Source organism: Sciurus vulgaris (genome assembly GCF_902686455.1).
Source record: "Sciurus vulgaris genome assembly, chromosome: 3".
Lineage (NCBI taxonomy): Eukaryota > Metazoa > Chordata > Mammalia > Rodentia > Sciuridae > Sciurus > Sciurus vulgaris.
Genome location: NC_136463.1, coordinates 12033319 through 12048236, shown reverse-complemented (window position 1 = coordinate 12048236; position 14918 = coordinate 12033319). Strand labels below are relative to the sequence as shown.

The window sequence follows — 14918 nt, the reverse complement described above, 5'->3', positions numbered from 1 at the left end:
TCCCATGAAGCCAGGTGGGTTTTGCAATGTCTCTGACCAACGTAGTGTGTCAGGCAGGCATGGTGCTGTATAATATCTGAGGCTGGACCACAAAAGATGGGACTCCTCACTGGACTGTAAGCTCTGGAAGCTTCCACCACCTGTAAGCAATCCACTGCCCCAACACTGCCATGCTGTGAGTAGCTCAGATGACCACACAGAGACCAGAGGCTACGGAATGAGAGCAGGGAACGACAGCTAGACCCCAATTCTGGCCATTTGACCAAAGAGGAACCACCCAGTAATGTCCTTCCTGAATTCCTGACCTATGGGAATCACAAAGACAATAAAATAAATGTTGCTGTTTTGAGCTGCTTGGTTTAGCATGAGCTGAGTAACAGCTAATCAGAAAAACCTCTTTGAGGAAGAAACATTTGAAGTGAGAGTTCTCTGGCAGCTTAAGGGAAAGGTCAAATGACATGATCCCATCTGGGTTTCAAGAATGAGAACAAGGCTGGGAGTGTAGCTCAGTGGACAGAACACTTGCCTAGAGTGTGTGAGGCCCAGGTTGCTTCTCCAGCACCAAAAAAGGTGCTGGGGGGAGGGGTGGATCCAAGAGACCAAGAGTTGGGAGACTATGGCCCGTGGTCCAGCTGATGGTGAGTTTTGTTCTACTGGGGTAGGGGCAGTGGAGGCAGACCGGAGTCATATTCGGCTCAAGGAATTCTTCTAGAGGAGGCAACTGGACAGAAAAGTGGACATTAGGCATTGTCTGGAAGGAGAGGCGTGGATGAAGGTTCCTCATACAGAAATGGGTAACATGAGAGGAAGCAGTTTGGCAAGTGAGAGGAAGACACATTCAGGTACAGAAGACTTGGTTTTGAGGAAGGGCAAGAATGAATTCTTGAGTAGCAGCTGGATGCTGGGTCTGGAACTCAGAAGAGGGAGCTTGGCTTACATCACAAAATGACAACCTCACGTGCCAACCTACACGGACCACACAGTTCTAAGGTGAGACCCTAAATCTGAAGTCAGAAGCAGACCTGGAGTTAAGCCACGGAGGAGTGTGGGGAAGCCAGCCTCCGGGAAGAGGAGCCTCCCTCCACGGTACCTAGAAATGAAGGATGCAGGGCATGATGAATGATGGAATCTGGGTGTGCAGAGCTTTATCCAGGGCCTGCAGGGTGGCTGGAGGTGCTACTGAGAATAACCCCAAGCCACGAGGGCACCTCCAGCTCCCTGGAAGGCTTTCCTCGGGGCTGGTGGTCCTCGGGGCAGCTGGGACCGTCTTGCTCAAAGCTGAGAGGTGCAGGAAGGTATGAAGGAGCTGGAGGGACGGAAGCCACTCGGAGGGCAGAGCTGGTGCACTGGATGGAATTAAGTCCTACTAGCTCAGATTCTACCACTGCATGACCTCCCCAAGAGCCTTAGCCAGCTCCTCATAACCTCTGTAAGCTCAGTTTCCCCACCTGTAGGGGTGAGGGGGAACAATTAATATCCTGTGCCTTCCCCCACGCCAGCATAAGATGAGGCAACAACCAAGACCTCACCAAAGTCTTGTAAACAAATATTAGTGGTGACAGATTGGAAAGCTGTTCCTATGTTGCTTTATCTCAAATGCACCCAGGTTGAGACATGTTTGTGTCTAAATAGTGACAGCTCTCTGGTGAAGACCCCCTGGGGCCAATGAAGCCATTCTACCATAAGGCTGCGTACTTTTCCCTGGATCAGCTCTCTCGTGACAATGCTAATCGTCAATCCAATTCCTAGGCTTCATCATAAAACCACTCATGCACTGTGCCCAGCATTTCCACCTGGCTGTCCCTGACAAGGCAGAGCCCCCCAGGGAACTTTCAGTTCTGATTCTTAGGTGGACAAGAGGCACATGGGAGCCCGTACCAGGGCTGCCATTTAACAATGCTCATCGCTGTTCCGAGGCCTGGGCTGCTGCGTGGAATTCAGCTCTGCACCCTGCAGCCAACCACGCTCCAGCAAATCCAGGCCTTCGAGAGGCCCAGGGATGGTTCTAGCATGCAAACCTGATTATGTCCCATCTCCTGCTTAAAGTCCCCCTCCAGCGCCCGGTGGCCCTCAGTGCAAAGCCTGCTCACCACCCGCTCCTGCTAACATCTCCAGTGTCTCGCCAACCTGCGCCTTCTCCACGCCTTACCCTCTGCTCCAGCCACAGGAACTGCCTCCGGCCTCCAGTTCTGTCTTCCTCCCACCCCACCTGTGCTCTCCGGTCACCATCGTCATCCTCCGCCTGGACACAGTGTGTATGCAGCTACGGGGTGGAACGCCATTTCTGCAGCTCTGCAAACTCCCACCTGTGGCCTTCATGGGGACAGCAGCTTCACGGCCTCCCATCTGCCAGACCCACCAGGCTGCTACCTTTTATTCCCTATGCTTAGCCCAGTGTTCGGCACTTAAATGCCCAATAGAGGTTTATTTTCATGAAAGGAAACAAAGAAGGGAGGAGGGCAGAGAGATGCCCGGAGGTCAGATGCGAACTTCCTCTCACCTGTACTGTTCTTTGGCCTGCATAATGACAAAGTCCCACTTGTAGTTGATTTTTTTGTTCAAGAAATTGTAATTTTCCTAGAGAAGGAAAAGAAAATGAGAACAGTGAGCCCGTGCAGCAGGGCAAACATCCCCAAACCAAGGAGGACAGCACTCGGGCTCCCTGGGACCACAGGCCAGCCGTCAGGCTCATTCCAGGGGATTCGCAAAAGCTTCCACAACAGGCCTTGCTGTTCTCAGTTGGGTTGGGTTTTGTTTAAACTAAACATGACCCAAGAATGAATCAGACATTATTACCCTGTGTACATATATAACTATACGATTCTGCACCACGTACAAGCAGAATGAGAAATTATGCTCCATTATATACGATGTATCAAAGTGCATTCTACTCTCATGTATAAATAACTAAAACAAATAAAAAATTTTTAAAAATAAATGTGACCCAAATCTGTTAGAAAGAAACCTGGGGAAGGGGAAGAATATGGAGACTCAATATTTCACAATGGAATATCAAAAAAATCCATAAAGATAAGCCCTAGCATTGATATGATGTTGACCATTTTAAATATATATATGTTAAATATATATACTTATATTTATATTTAAATATATATTTTTAAATATATATATATAATTTCTAAAGAATTATAACAGGAAGATGGTTGCCCTATGCCAGAAGTGCTAGCCTTTTAAAGACTAGGGTGTGTTCTGGGGGAAATCTGGCTCACCCAACCTAAAAGAAAAGTCTATACTACTGTTTTCACATCATAAACTCGGATCCAAATGTTCTAATCAAGGGCTGTCCATTATATATAATTAATTAAGTCATATTGTCTCAGGATAAGCAAAATGAAGGGGGTAGTCCCCACGTGCCCAGTGGCCACTCAGTCAAGGGCCTGAATTATAGCAGAAGAAACTGAAGCTCCATATGGAAAGACTTCACTTCATTGAGCTGCTTCTAAACAAATAAATGGATGGATGAATCGAATGAATGAGTGGGAGGGTGGGAGGGTGAATGGTGGGTGTATAGGTAGATAAATGGATGGGTGAGTAGATGGATGGGTGGATGGATGGTGGGATGGGTGGATGAAAGAATGAGTGGATGGATGAATGAATGGATGGATGGGGAGAGGGGGGATGGATGAATGGATGGGTGGGGAATGGAGGTGGTGGATGAATGAAGGGTATGAATAAATAGATGAATGGATGGGTGAGTATATAGGTGGGTGGATGGGTGGTGGGATGGGTGGATGAATGGATGGGTGGGTAGAAAGATGATTGGATGGGCAGGCAAGTAGATGGGTGGATGGATGGATGGATGGATGGATGGATGGATGGATGGATGGATGAATGGATGGATCATGAGGGTACAGATGGACGTACTAATGTGAGGAAGAGGAGAAAAAAAGCTTAGGGCTATATTCCACTCGATTATAATGAGCTCTACTTGAGTAGAGTTCTACATTTCTGTACCTTTTCATATTCTTCTAAAATTCCTTTCTTCTTGATATTTCTCTTGGCTAGATAGATGGCTAGAAAAGAAAACAATGACATTTTCCGTCACCATCATATTTCAAAACTCCCTTGGCAGCCTCCTCTGCGTGAGGCTGCGGTGTTCAGAGTGCTGGAGAAGACATTCAGCCGACCCAGTCCCTGCCCCCGGGGACACTCCCAGTACAGATGTGAGCTCACTGAAAGTCGTGATGACAACAGACAAATGTCACAGAATGCTGCAAGTAAATAAGCAGCGTGTCAAGGACACCCCAAGGCAAAGATGGGGGTGAAGTGTTTACCATAATCTGTGTCTTCAGCCGGCCACTGCTGCGTGGGCCAGAAATACGGCGTCTACCGGAAAAAAAAAAAAAAAAGAAGAAGCAGGGAAACCACACTTCACCACTGGGTCCAAACAAAACCACCTTATCCCCCTAAACCTAACCCTAACCCTCCGCCACTTCTACATTCCTGACTGTGAGGACATGAGGCCAACCAAGTATCTTTTCAAATAAGTTCAGTCCCATGAACACCCAAAGTCAAGGCCAAATCTCACCTGAAATCTGTAAAGACTGCTGTCAGGCTTGAGAATGAGATTCTTGGGGTCTTGCAGAGGGTAAATGTAGCCATACTTGACAATGAAGTTCCCCAAGTTCTGTGCCTCTGGAGAGAAGCAGTTCAGATGCAATGTCACAAGCAGGGCTTAAAGGCAGAGCTCATTGTCCCCACCCCCTCACAGCACCCCAAATTCCAGGAGAGAGCCCTGTCCTCACAGAGCTGCATCTGAGGAGTGGGACAGTGGTTCCTGAACTTGACTCTGGACAAGCAACAGCTGGGGAACATGCCAAGAGGATCCCCCAGGTCCTGTCCGCAGGACAACTCAGGAAGTCTGGATGGGAAGAACTGAACCTGGGTGTTAAGAGGTACCAGGTGGCCTGCTGCAGGGGACTTGGGGGCGATGGTTGGGCCCTGGAGAAGCATCTCCAGGTTCCTTGGATCTAGAAAAGGCCACGTGAGTGGTTACAAATGTCTCTGCTTGACCAACAGACACTTCCTCAATCAAAGAGAAGAGGGGGAGGGGAGCACATTCACGGTCAAGAGCAACTCACCAGCATCCCAGGTCCGATCCTTCCACTCCTACCCGCCTCACTTCAATTCCCACCCCACTTCAGTTGTTTTGGAGGCAAAAGTTTGTTTCTGGGTTGACATCAATCAAAGGAACGCTTTCCTGACTCTTTCTCAGAAACACCAATGGAAGCAGGTAGCTTTTTGTCCTCCAGAGGGGAATGTATCCCTCCAGCCTCCAGGACCCCCTGCCCAGGGCCCCAACCTTCAAGACTTGGGATGACTTCCTCTCCAGCCCTCACCCTGCAAGTCCCACTCCCTCCCACATACCAGACCCTGAGTTTTCATTCCTTCTTTTATCAACAGCCTTTTTTCCAGGGCGAAATCTGGTCCCCAGATTCTTTCAGCTCCAATCCACCCTTCGAGTTACTCCCCAAAATCCCAGCTTGAGTATACTTATCAGATACACTGCCAGGCTCAAAAGCTGCCCGTGGCTTCCTCTCCCTTATCTCCAGGTAACTCGGAATCTGCAAACTTGCTAAGTGAACTCCCACCCTGTCAGCACCCTCCAGAGCAAGCTGATGTCACCACTCCCGAGTGCCCCTCAACACCCCTCCATTTCCTGGTCGTTCCATTCCTCCACCATTGTTCCTGCTAGGCTCCCCTTCCAGGAAGACACTCTTAGCTCTCCTCCAATTCATTAGCATCACTTCTTTCCAGATCAGGGTCATGAAGCACCGGCTCTGGGAAGCGTTTCTAGATCTTCCCAGCTTCCCACTATTTACATATCTTGTATGTAAGAACTATTTTGTCCCTAAACTATCATGCTTTTGCTTCTGGTTATTTTATGCATGGAAGTGATGTCTCTCCAATTTCACAAGGGATTGAACCCACAGGTGCTTACCCACTGAGCCACATCCCTGGCCCTTTTCATTTTTTATTGTGAGACAGGGTCTCTCTAAGTTGCTGAGGGCCTCACTAAATTGCTGAGGTTGACTCTGAACTTGAGATCGTCCTGTCTCAGCCTCCCAAGCTGCTGGGATTACAGGCGTGTGCTACCATGTCCAGCTAAGGTGTATGTTTCTTAGAGACGGGCAAAGCCTCCATTTCATTTCCCCTGGGGTGCAGCGGGCACGCAGTCTGCCACAACTGAGTGCAAGACGAACCCTCACCCAGGCTGGAGATCCAGAGGCGCTGGATGATCCACTGTAGAACATCACCTCCTGCAAAGCAGAGAAGTATCCGATCATTGTCACAGCCTCCTGACCCATCCTTGGAAGGCCATGGCCTCTTCTGTGAGGTTGCCTGACCAGTCCCTCCTGGCTCAGCTGTGATGGTCCCCCACCCCACTTGCATGTCCAGTCCAACTCTGAAGCCTGCAGTCCAGGGCTATCATGATCCAACTGCTGCAGATCTGCAGCCTCACCTGCCCTTCGCACACTCACGGTTAACCTCTGTCGTTGTACTTATCTTTTACCTTACAAAAACCTGGGCACAGCCCTCCACTCTTCAATCAGACAGCAAACAGACTGAGACTGAATGCTGGAAAAGCAAAATGGACCCCAGCCAGCTGTTGGAGGGGCCCTGGATGGAGCTTGGACACAAGGAAGTAAAACAGAACCAAAGATGGGAAGAGAAGGGGGACCAAAGTCACAGCTGGCTCTCCCACCCCACAAGGCGGAGGAGGCAGAAAACTCTAAATTTCCACCCAACCTTTGGGTTATCAGGGAAGTGCTTTATCAGGGTGGGAGAGGGGAACCTATCTCAGCGACAGGTCGCTGGTTGATTTGTGTCTTTGGTCCACGGTAAGAGGCCTCCATTTGTACTCTTGCTGCAGACCCTAGGGGCTGGCCTGGGAAAAACGCATCGCGAGAACTCGCAAGAGGAAGGGGAAGAGGCTGGCAAGGGCGAGAGGAGCCAGGAGGGGACGTGCCCCCAAGGACTCAGACTTATCTAAGGACGAGGCAGGCCGGGTTCCACCCTGGGGACCCACGGAAGCTCTGAGCCTGGTCCTCAGTGTGGGCGCTCTGGCCCCACAAACTGAGAATGCTCCTCGTGGGGAAGGGTGCTCACTCCGAGGTCCTCTCTCAAACACCAAAGGCCACGTTTTCTGACCGACTCCTTTGCTTTCCAAAGGCCACGCAGGGTCCCCGCCTGCGTGGGAACCAGCACAAAACACACCAAAGAAGAGGGCCAGAGCTGGAGACCCCACTGCTTATCTCCTTGTGGCTGGACAGTCATAAGTGACGCCCCTCTCCTCCGAGGCAGGGGAGAGACATTTCTGGAGCCCTCCAGGGAGGCCCGTGTGGTCCACTCACTTACTCCCTGGGCTCATCTCCAGATAACACTGCCTCACTGTGGCTGGGTGCACACAACCTATATCTCTTCCCTTTACGTCGTCCCCAACCTGGGTCACCAAGGTCCAGCCATTTTCTCGATCAGTGCCCACAAACTGCCACTACAGCCTTCAGTACTTCCTCTGCTGTGACTCTGAGCTTTGATTCATCCCGGTTGGCTGTTCACTAGCAAAAAATCTTCATCTAAAATCCTACTTAAAATCCTAGGCCTGGACATGTCGCTGTTCCCCCGAAGCCTCTGTTTTAAGGCTACACGGTGATGTGCAGCCAGAGAGGCAGACAGGGCCGACATCTGGCTGATCAGCTCTCTCCACCAAGAAGCCTAGACTTCTCATCCTCTTCATTGCTTCCCAAAATAGACCCAATGAGATTATGGCACCACCAGCCTCCGACTAAGCAGTCTGTTCTGATAGCACGCTGCTAGCGCCTTTGCTCCAGGAAGCCCTGGGTCAGCTCTACCCAGGAAGCTGGATGGCCATTTGCTGCCATTGGCACTACTATACAGCAGGACTAGGACTCCTTCCTGCGTTCTATTTCCACAGTGTTGGAATTTATCCCACAGGAGGAACATGGGAAAACATGACGGGGTGGGTGACTGCCTTACACAATTCAGGAAACCAAGCGCACCCATGTGTAAGGAAGGGAAGACCTACTGACACCTACCGTGGATAAAAGGCACTTTGGAGTCCAAGAGCCAGACTCGAATCCAAGTTTACTCATGAACAAACTTAGTGACGTAGGGACCAGTTACTGAAATGTTTTGTGTCTCCGTGGTCCCATGCAGAAGGGAACTTTGTTGCAAGTGCTAACAGACACAGCGCAGGAAAGTGCCAGAGCTGGGTCCACCCACCAAGTATCCGCCACTTGCTGGGCCCTCGCACAGCACTGTCTCATTTCATTCTCAGACAAGGTTGGTTATTACTGCTTTTGAATAAGATAACAAACTAGGGCTACAGGGCTAGCAGGGCACTTGAAGGATCTGACCTCTGGCGGCCTGACTCTGTGTCAGGGTCCTTTGCAAAAGCTCTGTGATGGGCTGACAGATCTGGCTCCATGAGAATGTTATAGGGAAATGACTGAACAGACTCCATTTTGCTCTGAGACTCCATGTTATGTAGGAAATAAGCTTCTCCCATGGGAACACCCCACCTCTGTCCCCATCATCAGTTACTTAGTGTGACATGTTTAGCAATACAAAATGACAATTATTTTGAAAAGAAAAATTGCTCTCTTTTGATTCCTATTGCTCCTAAACAATGTACCATGTGAACGGTGGTTGTGTGGATGTTAGTGACCATTCTTTAGTTTGTACCTAGGTAAGGGTCATTTTGACCCACTTTCCCCTTCTGTCGATGATCTCAGGATGTTAGTTTGTAATTTCGAATCATGGCAACAGACACTTATGATTGATGTGATTTTTGGTATAAGAACCCCTACAACCTTGTGGTCAGGGCTGTTCTCCCAATAGCCATTTTTGGGGGCATTGTGTGAGACAGCCGGCCAGCTTAATAAAGACTCTCAAATTTGGACTTCTCAGTGGTGATCAGTCTGTTCTTAAGTTATGCCCCATAACAGCTGGACCAGGATTGATGGACACATCGATAAAGCTTTCTTAACCATGGCCTTGCCAAGCACTGAGAGTACCCAGATGAGCAAGACAAGATGCCTCTCCTTGAAGTCCCTCACCCCCAGTTCAAAATTAATACATTCAAGCCAGATATTGTTCACGACAACCAGAAGCAGGGCGGGGCTCGGGTCAGGGATGCCTTTAAGAACAACAGCCACTGCTGCCCCTTTAATGATGGGGAAGAGCGGAGATGCCCTGGAAAGCATGCCCATTGGTCTCTGCTCTTTGGATGCCCAGAGCTGCTCTGGTCCCCACTTTCCCACGTATTTCCTCTTCTCCCCGAGCTGCCCTGGGGTGTTCCAATCACTTCCCCTTTCCCCCCAACAAGCCAGGTTTCCATCTTCTGTTGCTTGCACCCAAGAAAACCTGAATGACACAGGCTGGCGGGGCACCCCTCTTCCAAGCCATCAGAAAGGAGAGACGAGGCTGGGCACTTGAGCGAAACATGCACAACCAGGTGACAGGTGGAGCCAGGGCTCACAATGAGCACGGCAGGGTGGCAAGTCCCGGGTTTGTGCTTCCTGGGACATCAAGCCTTAGTGTGACACCTACTCATCTCTGCAAAGCCAAGGTCATCAAGCACAGGGAACAGAGTAGCTGAAAGGCACTATTCTATTGATCCAGGCCTCCCTCCTGCCCAGATCCTCCAATACAATATCCTGCAACACTCTGCAGGCCCTGGAACTCACATACAGAGGGGACAGCGGCTCCATCCTCGTGGGACACTTCAGAAGGTCCGAATATGAATTAGAAGGTAGGGAAGGATGAGCAAGACAGAAGTCATTGTTTTTTTCTGCCAAATGGCACTTTTTTGTTCCTGCTGATTTCATTAAAATAAAATCAACAGCAAGCAAACACAAAACTGACGTGAAGCTTTCTGCAATGACCTCCTGGGAGCAATGGCTTCACGTGACCCACGGAGTCCTTTCCCCTTTCTTCTTTAACCCTTCTGGAGAGGAAAACTGTAGTCTAGGAATCAGAAAACTTATTCTGTAAAGGGCAAGACAGTAAATACCTCAGCTCTGTGGGTCATCATATGGTCTCTGCATAGCTGTGTACTTTAACTCTGTCACTGTGGTGTAAAAGTGGTTGTAGACAAGGTGGAGGTGAATGAACATGATGTGTTCCGATAAAACTTTATTTACACATACAGCTGAGGGCCACAGTTAGCCTGCGTGACTGAGTCTGCCAACCCCTGGTGGGGTTTGTTCCAGGCCAAGATTAGGTCATGAATTATATCACCTGTCATGGCATGAGGGACACTGGGGACCAGGACCCTTTGGTTCTGCGTTTTGACCCCCGTCTCTGGGTTCTGCATGTCCTTCACAAGAGCTTCAATCTGCAAGACAGAATAGAGAAGTCATTTCAGAAGCTTCTCGTGGCATCGAGTAGGATCCAAAGACACAAAGGAGGACCTGAGGCTTCCAATCTGGCCCAGGAGCCTGGAGGGCACGGAGCAGCTTTAACGCACAGGGCACGGAGCAGCTTTAACGCACAGGGCACGGAGCAGCTTTAACGCACAGGGCACGGTTCAGCTTTAACGCACAGGGCACGGAGCAGCTTTAACGCACAGGGCACGGAGCAGCTTTAACGCAGACACCCACAGGTGCAGACACCTTCCCGGCTGGAGGCCCGGAGCTTTGCTCTGACTTGGAGCTTCTGGGAGGCTTTGAGGAACAGATGGGCCTTCACACAAAAGGCTTTTGCTGGAGAGAAAGTGAGAGCATGGAGGACAGGAGTGTCCCATGAGCGAGAGGGACAGGGAACAGGGTAGGACAGATCACAGCGGGACTCACATGCCACTCATGTGGGGGTGTTATCCAAGCAGCCATTGCCAGAGAGCGTTCTGGAAATGTGACCATGATAGAGGGAAGAACATTGAGATGCGAAGACACTTCCTAAGGTGGACAAAAGTGGGTGATCCATTCGAATTACTGCGACAGTCCAGGCATAAAATAATAGGCTTCCACCCTGCCACCTGCCACTTGGTCTCTTCTCAGAAGAGCAGCCAGGTGAGCCTTCCAATTCAATCAGGGTAATCCATGGACCTCTCTGCTTGGCCATTTCAATGCCATGGCCATTTCTCTTGGAGTGAATGACAAGGTTGCCCTGCTGTCTACGTGGTTGGGATCTCCTTTCCTCTCTGACTCTTGTCCTACCATTCCCCAGGGGCTCGCTCCACACTGGTCACCTTACTGTTCCCAACAATGTCAAGCATGCTCCCAGGCTGCCACAGGGCCTTTGTTCTGACTGTTATTCCCGCTGCCTGAGCCAGCCTTCCCAAAAGATCTACTCAGCTCACTCTTTTGCCTCCTTCTCCTCTGATGTCCCCAGGAGGTCCACCCTGACCATCCCACTCAGAGCTGCAACCCTGAGTTCCACGGTTGGCTCTCTTGATCCCCTACTTGCTCCTCAAGAGCTCACCATCTAACTTGCAAAGTGACTTGCTTATTTATTAAATCATTTATTGTGCCTATCCCTTGCTCTTGGAAAGTGAGTTCCTTAAGCACCTGTCCTTAGTCTGCTGTCGCTTGCCACTGTATTCCAAGTGCCTGGAAGAGTGCCTGGCACAGAGGGCACTCGATAAACAGCCGAGGCATGAATTAATAAGTCAGTGAAAGCAGCAGCCGAGAAGGTGGAAGGAGGCAGGACTCTCAGAACCCTCGTGAGTGAGCATTAGCTGCATTTGTGAGCGATCGAGTCATTCAGTGAAAGTGGCAGAGAACAATGACAAGGTCATGACTTAAAGGACAGGAGTGGCCAGTCAGCAAAATGGAAAATGCAGAAGGACTGGGGGTGGCTTGGTGGTAGAGCACTTGGCTAGCAGGAGCGAGGCCCTGGTTCTACTCCAGCAAGGCCAAACAAGGAAGGGCAGGGGTAAGGAGGAAAAGGAACACCTTCTAGAAGCACATGCTTTGGCTTTGGTGTGTGAGTTGTGAAGGGCCCCTGAGATACCACAGTGTCTGGCAGGGGACTGGAAGTGGTTGCCCCAAGCTGGGAAGGACCAGGGTCAGAGCCAGGAATTACAGGGTCATAAACATTCAGGAGAGGGTTGGAGCCCAAGAAAATCAGTAACTTCTTCCAACCAAGACATCGGTCACTTCAGGAAGACGGTCAGAAGGACAGCTCTGATGGTCTTCAGTGTCATTTAAAATTTTTTTACTATCAAAAAAGATCTTCCACTTGAAAAGATTAAATGGAAATAAAATCAACTGGAGGATATTTTAAAGGAAACTGGACACTCCACACTATTCAAGAGAGAGAACCTAGGTGTTTCTCTTGTACTTTGTAACCAAGGTTGACAAAGCCTTGCTCGCAGAGGTTACAGATGTGACATTCCTCGGGGAGTCCCCATGAATGCGAACATGTCCACACCCCCTGCCCCAGATGAGCTTGGCAATGGTCCCTAGTTCTTCAACACCCAGGCACAGCCATGGCTGACTCTGAGAAACCAAAGGTAAGCAGGTCTGATCCCCAAGCCCAAGGGCACATGGCCCAGGACAGTCATCCTCCCTACCCACAGAGGACACGTTCCACAGGGATGCCCGACACCGCAGGTGGTACCAGATCCCATGTACACTATGGTTTTTCCTATACCTACCCACCTGTGATTAAGTTTAATATATGAATTAGGTGCAGCAAGAGATTAATTATATCTAATGATAAAACAGAACAACTGTAACAATCCACTAATAGCTATGTGAGTGCTCTCGTTCTTTCTCTTTTCTCTCATAATAGGAATTTTCCATTAGTTCTTTCAGACCAAGGTTGATTGTGCATATCAAATGGAATGAAGTGAAATCTCAGAAGTTCAATCCCGCTACTGGGAAAACAACCAATAAAGCGAAACCACGGATAAGGAGGCCTACAGCACCAGGAAGACAGGGCAGCTCAGGAAACGCGGTTATGAAGGTGAGGCCACGGAATCAGCAGCACCCGCAGCAGGGGGCAGGGCAGCGCTCCCCAGGCGAATCCTCCGGAGATGAGCAGGAAGCGGGGCAGGAGGGTGGGTGGGGGTCCCAGCAGGCACAGAGGCTCAGAACCGGAGCCAGCAAGTGGGATCAAGGAACTGCCTGCCTGCCCTGAGCCCAGAGCTCTCTTGCGCCTGGGCACCAGCACAGCTGGACATAACCGCAGGGAGGGCTGCGCCTCGGACCAGCCTGTCCACATCCTGGCCATTACCCGAGGTAGAACAGCTCCCCATGGACCTGCTTCCCCTCAATTTAACTGATTTGGTTATGGAGTCGTTATTCTCCTGTCATTTAATAAAAGAGCACCCCAACACCACACGGCCCATTACAAGGAATGAGGGCCTATTATTGCTCCAAGGTGCTTGCAATCCAGAGAGAAGGAACCCCAGGGTCCTGCACCCCCGGGGGAGTTTCTTCACTTAACTGAAGGATTGGGACAACACAGTGACCCCTCTGAATCTCCTTCCTCCACCATAAAAATACATATAATACATATCCCACTTGTGGATACGATTTTATAATCCCTTAGAATCTGATTAACTACATAAGAACATTTCATAAGGAGAAATATATATTATATATGCATAAAGATAGGTTGACTATCTCTTATCCAAATGCTTGGGACCAGAAGCGTTTGGGATTTCAGATCTCTTTTTTTTTTTTAATTTCGGAATGTTGGCACAAACATGCCATTTCTTAGGGATGAGACCCAGGTAAACACACACATGAAATTCACTTAGGTTTCATTTATGCCTAATACACAAAGCTGTATATACGGGGCACATATACACCGTATCCAAATACCTGAAGGTGATTTTATATGGTATTTTAATAATTTTGTGCATGAAACAAGTTTCAGTGTGGACTTTTCCTCTTGCGGCATCATGCTGGTGCTCAAAATATTTCTGAATCTGAAGCATTCAGGGTTTCTGATTTTTGTGTTAAAGATGCTCAACCAGTGTAAGCATAAAGATAGATACTTCATAAGGAGACACATATGTCAGTGTTACGATCGTTACAGTAGCAGACCCAGCACAGAGGCAGATGTCTGTAATCCCAGCTACCCAGGAGGCTGAGGAGGAAGGACTTCCTGTTTGAGGCCAGCCTGGGCAACTTAGCAAGATCCCATCGCAAAGCAAAACGTGAGTAGCATTCATATGATGAATGCATTTTTGGAACTTCCCTGTGCAGCTGTGTCCAGATGACCAGGAATAAAAATCCTGCTCTGCTACTCAAACAAAAACAGGTACTTGAGCATGTACACAGTGCCCCGCACTGTGGGGGACAGAGCAAGGTGAAAGGCACACTCACAGTCCTCAGAGAGCTGCAGACAGGTATGTGAAGATCCAGAGAGCAAGCATGGTGGCAAACCTGCAGCCTCAGCACTCAGGAGGCTGTGGTGGAAGACCACTTAAGCCCAGAAGTTTGAGACCAGCCTGAGCAACATAAGGAGACCCTGTCTCGAAAACAAATAGAGTTAACTAATATAAAATCATGTAGAACCACAAGAGGAGGAAGTTAAACTCCATGAATAATACATATTATGTATACATATATGTATGTATGTATATCTAAAAAAGAGCAAATAAAAAATAAAAAGGGCTGGAGATGTCACCCAGAGGTAAAATGCCCCTGAGTTGAATCCTCAGTGCTGCAAATAAATAAATAAAATGCCTTTAAAGGTGGGGGAGGGATCTGGACGCAGAGAGAGCTCAGTTCAAATCTCTGCCCAGGTTTAGAGCTAGAGGCCTGAGGTGAATTCCACTAAGACCCATTCAGGTCGAAGGGAGATTAAGATAGCACCTACAATATCATGGGGATGTTGTGAAGATTAAATGAAATGAAGTACTTAAAGCATGTAGGACCAAGCTGTGCCTGAAATAAGTATTTATGAGATTTCGAGTA

At 49.2% G+C, this 14918-nt stretch overlaps 1 protein-coding gene across 2 annotated transcripts in view; it reads right to left on the bottom strand.

Moving 5' to 3' along the window:
• The window catches only part of RGS9 (regulator of G protein signaling 9), a 69204-nt gene that overhangs the window by 45815 nt on the left and 8471 nt on the right, over positions 1-14918 (bottom strand). For both annotated transcript variants that reach the window (XM_079131979.1, XM_079131978.1), the window contains exons 2-7: positions 10285-10381; positions 6231-6281; positions 4550-4656; positions 4296-4347; positions 3976-4034; positions 2501-2577 (exon numbers count right to left, since the gene is read on the bottom strand). In XM_079131979.1, the coding sequence (XP_078988105.1) occupies positions 2501-2577; positions 3976-4034; positions 4296-4347; positions 4550-4656; positions 6231-6281; positions 10285-10381 (443 nt within the window). The remainder of the gene's footprint in view (positions 1-2500; positions 2578-3975; positions 4035-4295; positions 4348-4549; positions 4657-6230; positions 6282-10284; positions 10382-14918) is intronic.